The sequence below is a fragment of the Limulus polyphemus genome, unplaced genomic scaffold (genome assembly GCF_000517525.1).
Source record: "Limulus polyphemus unplaced genomic scaffold, Limulus_polyphemus-2.1.2 Scaffold3052, whole genome shotgun sequence".
NCBI lineage: Eukaryota > Metazoa > Arthropoda > Merostomata > Xiphosura > Limulidae > Limulus > Limulus polyphemus.
This window is the reverse complement of record NW_013668662.1, coordinates 126251-132408: the sequence shown is the minus strand read 5'-3', so window position 1 is coordinate 132408 and position 6158 is coordinate 126251. Positions and strand designations below refer to the sequence as shown.

General features: G+C 32.0%; 1 protein-coding gene across 4 annotated transcripts in view; it reads right to left on the bottom strand.

Moving 5' to 3' along the window:
• Positions 1-728: 728 nt before the first annotated feature.
• Positions 729-6158, bottom strand: part of LOC106468555 (juvenile hormone acid O-methyltransferase-like) — an 84948-nt gene continuing 79518 nt past the window's right edge. For all 4 annotated transcript variants that reach the window (XM_022396891.1, XM_022396889.1, XM_013928989.2 and 1 more), the window contains exons 3-5: positions 5362-5569; positions 3058-3205; positions 729-1481 (exon numbers count right to left, since the gene is read on the bottom strand). In XM_022396891.1, coding sequence (XP_022252599.1) covers positions 1303-1481; positions 3058-3205; positions 5362-5569 — 535 coding nt within the window. In that variant the 3' untranslated portion in view covers positions 729-1302. The remainder of the gene's footprint in view (positions 1482-3057; positions 3206-5361; positions 5570-6158) is intronic.

Sequence of the window (6158 nt, the reverse complement as noted above, 5' to 3'; positions counted from 1 at the left end):
AAGAAATATAAAAATTTATCTTAATTACAACCGACTACTTTCGGTAACAAAGTTACCATCATCAGGTATAATATCAACACTGTAGATACCAGCTCTGATTATGGTAACTGTGTTACCGAAGCTAGTCCGGCTATATCTAATATATAATAAAGGTTTTACCGTTCATTATGCCAAAAAACGACTATTTTTTGTGTTTTTTAATAATGTAAATGAGCTAGGTTGGGGCAATTTTATGATAAACTTTGCTGCAACGGCGCCACCTAGTGGCAGCTACATAGCCAAAACTCAATGAAGTTTTGCGAGCTCAGAAAAGTAATTTTAAAATTCTTAAAACGGCTCGACAATTGATTCTTGAAGCATTCTAATGCAAGAACTGTAGCGGCCTTTGATATTGAAAGACATAGTAATAATTCTAATTCATACGATACGTGAACAAGAACTAAAATTACAGCTACAAATTACAACTTAGATAAAATCTCCAATACTTAAAAAATGGCAACTGAAATATGTCCAATATATGTATTTACGTGTGATGGGATGTAATTTGTAAAGTAGGCAATATGAACAATATTACTTTGCAAAGGACATAAGTAAAGCGTATTTTAACAAAAAAGTTTATTCGAAACTTAAAAATTGTAGACTGCTATTCCAATGCAATACATATGACTTTGTTTGCATAATAGCAATTTACTTTCTTTTTGAATAAATACTATTTTAAAAAAATTCTCTTTTTTTTTCAGTTTGAAGTATAGGAAACATTTTCATCAAATAGTTGATATAAAAATATGCTTCTTTCAAGCCATATACTTTCCTCTCAAAGCGATGTGTCAAGAATTGACAGCTGGGAAGTTAAAAGTAAACGTTTGTAATTTTTTCTTATTATTGTTTTCCGCTTACTAAATTAACAATTTGGTTTAACAAGATACTGTGTTTCACCCGATTTTGATAACCCTAAATCACTACCAATTTATATATCAATAACTATGTCAAATCTTGGTACTCTTACCATGAAAAAAAATTCAGCTTACATAAAAACATTATTATAAATTAATAACAAACAACCAATAAAACACAACTGTCTTAATAAAGGCGGTAGTTATGTAGGTTATAACGAAAATGTGAAATATTTAGAAAATACTATGGCAGCTTCTTTTGTCTTCTTGGTACTTAGATTTTTGGGTACGTGAAGTTATTTTCAATAAATGTTTGAGTTTGAGGATAATTTTTTTAGCATTTTTACGTAATATATATATATATAATTCTTTAATTATGAAATCAGGAAAGACATTTTCTATCAGCTTTTTAATTTTTAGACTTTAGGCACATTTCCAACATTATGATTTCTCTTGAAATCGTCCCATCAGGTCGAAAGGTCACTCTGTGCTTCTGAACTATTTCACACCAGTCTTCCCAGAAATGCTCTAACTTTTCCGAGGGTATTCTTTTTATGATGGCTTCAGGCATAATTGATTCACAAAATTCTATAAATGAAAAATAATAAACATTCAATAACAATTAGTGATCTATTTTGGAGAAAATCTGAGTGTAAATGAACGGGCAAACAATGGATTAACACTTAAAACAGCAAACATTCTACTTTCATAAGATACATAACCCAAGGAACTTCAAAACACTATAAAGTTGATAACTGTCAAAAATAAGTTTATCCAGAATCAATAACCTTCAATTTACTTAACAGTAAATATATTAACATCAAGTATTTTAACTTAATGACAAATATATCAGCATTAACTGTTTTAATTTAATGGCAGATATATAAGCATCAAGTGTTTAAAGTTAACGGCAAATATATCAGCATCAAGTGCTTTAACTTAATGGCAAATATATCAGCATTAAGTGTTTTAAGTTAATGGCAAACATGTCAGCATCAAGTGTTTTAACCTAATGACGGATATATCGGTATCAATTATTTTAACTTAATGGTGAATATATTAATGAAACTTTTCTGCATACTTGTGATCTTGCAAGAACAAGGTGAAGTGTGAGCAAGATGCAACAGCAGTGTGAAATGCGTGAGGGCTGAAAAAAAGGGGGGAGAGTATATGCTATTGGAAGTCTTTTTACAGAATATTTTGTTGTTTCTAATATGAACGGGTAGAATGTCTTGTTTTACATGAAAGTATGTTATAGAAGAGCTGGAATATAGTTACAGCCAGAAAGAATATGTTTTGTCTTAGTGTAGATCCCTTCACCACTGGAATCTTGATGGTTAGTTATGAATGACGAATGGTTATCCATTCTGAGTAATGGCCGAATCTGTAGCTTGAGGTAAGCGTGTAAAAAATTTAATTATGAAAACTTGATTGGGAACAATTCAACTGTGTGGTATTGTTTTGGGAATATTATCATATAAAACGTATTATCTACATTGGCCTAACTGTAAAGTGTCTACAGAGATCAAAAGGTCATAGGAGAAGAATTTCAATGGCCATGGTTGAGGATTTTTTTATTTTTATTTTTCTTTTGTCAAAGGAAGAACAGCTCACTCAAAGCCTAGATCTTAGCCATATAGAACATCTTTCAGACCACAAGGAAAGAGACTGACTTGAAATATCAGACCAAAGCCTTTACTGGTAAAATATCAGTGAAGACAGACTGTGCCATGCTGGAACATGTTCAAACCTAAATAAGAGTATGAAAAGGCAACAGCAGTTATTCAATCCAAGTGTGGTACTACACTATATAAGACCATTGTTCTGTATATGGATTCCCATCATTGTTTTAGTTTACTACTAGTTCTCTTACGTTTAGCAATATTTGCCCATTTTTTTTCCTTTCAATAAAACTTGTGTACCATGTCCTCGTGTTTGTAGCACAATGTATAATGAAAAAAACTACTATTTGAAATGAAAAGAGCTAATGTATGTATCAGACTCTATATTTTCACATATTTCTGGGTGTTTCATTTTCTTGAATCAATTGCTCTGTTTGAAATAAATTACCCTAGTTAGATTACATTAACTCATCAGTTAAGTGCCCTTGCTGATAACAGTTTGTTAGGCAGAAGGTGATTTGTAATTCGTTAATTATACTTACGTATGTAATGGCTTTTCGAACTGAATACTTGAGTTGAGGGTGTTAGTGCAAAGAAATCAGTATCAAACCCACTTGCATCTGCTAGCTTCTTAGATGTACTACAAGGATTTTTGCAGTCATAAACCACCCAAAAGAAGTCTTCTACATTCTACAAAAATTACGTCTAATCTTACAAAAATGATTTATCTCATCAACACAATCTATAGCTAACAGCATATAAAAGTATTTTTAATATCTAACTGATAGATTTTATAATTGTATATATAAATATTTAACTTACAAAACCTATAAAAGACAAAAATTATTATTTAACTGACACAGTATGAAAAAGGAAATATTATTATAATTACTTAACTAAAAACATATAAACAAAAAAACTTTTTATTATTTAACTAAAGTTTTTAACCAATTTTTTATAATTTACTTGACACGTGTTATGAATGGCAGGGGTTCTTTATTATCTAGCTAATGGCAGAAAAATTTTTATAGACTAAGTATTATTTAATTAATCTTTTAATATAAAAGCCCTATCATTAGTTGCTTTCGATGATTTGGTCGCCTTATATTTTGTTTGTTTGAATTTATGTACAAAGCTACACAATGGGCTCTCTGTGATCTGCCCACCACGGGTATCGAAACCTGGTTTCTAGCTTTTTTTGTATTTCAATTAATTAACTCTTATCTCCCCCCCCCCACAGCGGTATGTCTGCGGGCTTACAACGCTAAAAATCGTATTTCGATACCCGTGATGGGAAGAGCACAGATACCCCATCGTCAATCTGAGGGTCGCGGGTTCGAATCCGCATCCCACCAAACATGCTCGCCCTTTCAGCCGTGGGGGCGTTATAATGTGACGGTCAATCCCACTATTCGTTGGTAAAAGTGTAGCCCAAGAGTTGGCGGTGGGTGGTGATGACTAGCTGCCTTCCATCTAGTCTTACACTGCTAAATTAGGGATGGCTAGCGCAGATACCCCTCGTGTAGCTTTGCGCGAAATTCCAAAAACAAACAAACAAACAATACCCCATCGTGTAGTTTTGTGCTTACTTCAAACAAACAAACTGTTATCTTTTTTCAAAAGAAAATGTACTAACTTTTTCGTAAATATTATATTTTAACGTTCCTAGTTTTGCAATAAAGTATGAAATTCGTATTGAAACATTGAATAACACTAGAAAAGATTAATTGAGAATTTTTTAACAGTAACCTGAAAAAAAACGTTCCTATTTTGTTCCAGATTGAATGTTTATAAAGAAAAGAGATAGTTGTTATTGGTAATAGGATAAACTACCCAGCTTTCTTAAATACAACAGGATAATCTAGAACAAGTACAATATGGTAATTGGATAAACGACTTAGCTTTCTTAAATACATTAGAGTTGTCTAAAACTATTACGATGTGGTAATTGGATTTCTCAAATACGCTAATATAGAATAAAGCATACTCGAGTTTTTCTATTACAATGTGTTAATTAGACGCACTACCTCACAAGTAGTTAATTGAATAAAATTCTCTACTTCTACAATTACAAAAAGTAATCTGTTGTCTATTTTCGCGCAAAGCTACTCGGGAATTATTCTGCGCTAGCCGTTCCTAATTTTGAAATTACAAGTAATATAAAACATTTTGTAAATGTAAAATGGTGTGGGGATGGCAGTGCTAAAAATAAAGTAAACAAGAATATAAGGATGATACAGCTATACATAGATTATCCCTACACGACTTCCAACATTAAAATTTGATATTACACTGTAAAATGCATACTTGACTTTAACATTACTGCAGTTGGAAGTTATATATTCCTGACTGTTGGTATGCTGTTTGCTTATCATAATATCATGGTCATGTCAAGCTAGGCATTAATGTAGTACAACTAAGAGCCTAGGATTTATGTACCAGGAAGAAGAAGTTGTCTTAAAATATGTTTTCGTTATATTAATAACTTTTACACTCTCGCTACGAGGTCTGTCGAACTGACCGACCTCGCAGAGAGAGAGTCTGCAATAATCAAGCGAAATTCAACTATTCGATTAGAATAGTTCACGAAGGAGCGGTAGGTTGTGTTGACTAGACTTAATTAATTCAAATAAAAAATCCAACTAAATATATTATTTACTTATATATATGTATACATAGCTTAATACACTCAAAATATTTATTGCATTTATTGTAAAATATATTACAACAAAGATTTTGCTCAATATTTATTTAAAATATTGCTTTATTTGTCTGTTATCAAAACGTTTGTTAAGGCACAGACAAATGTAAACTTCGGAACTGATCTAGAGTTACTCTGGCCTTACCTGTATATATTCCATCCACTGTGGTAGTTTTGATATCTCTTTAAAACTGCTTAATACTTCTTCAGTGCATACACCCAGAGCAAGAAAATAACCACCTGGTTTCAATAAACGGTGAAAGACCTTTAAAAGTTGTGAGGTATCTCTGATACAGTGAAGTGCAAAGATCGAGAAAATCTTGTGAAATGTTCCCTCCCATTCTGTTGGAATCCTACAAGGAAAACCAAAACAGTAGTAAAAATATTTCCACACAAGAAAAACTAATTCACATTTAGAGTAAATAAAACGAAGTCAAATAAATGGGTCTTTCACATGTTTGAAAACCCTTAAGTTGAAGTGACTGTAATGTGGTTTACCCCAGAACATCAATCCCACAAATCTTATGTTTCAATCTGTTTCTCATGAGAAATATAAACCGGCGAAGCTTGTTCTGTAGATCGATAGTTTATGCGATGTTTCTTCTGTATAGCATTTTTTTTCTAATATAAGATTTAATATAAAAAATATTTAACACCAATTTGAGCATACAAACGGGGGTTGAAACAGCTGCGAAGTTTCCTCCACAGATTAAACTTTTTCATAGAATTTGTTGTTGTCTTTTCAGATTACAAGCATACTCGTCTGAACTTCTAAATGTTAAACAGCAACTGCAAAGACGTCTGGGAGTTCTCGAGTCATAGCATAAAATTCAATAATTTAAACTATGTTAGGGTTATTAAATTTATCTTGTTGGACTGTAGTTAAAGTCTTGTTTGTTTGTTTTCAATTTCGCGCAAAGCTACACGAGGGCTATCTGCGCT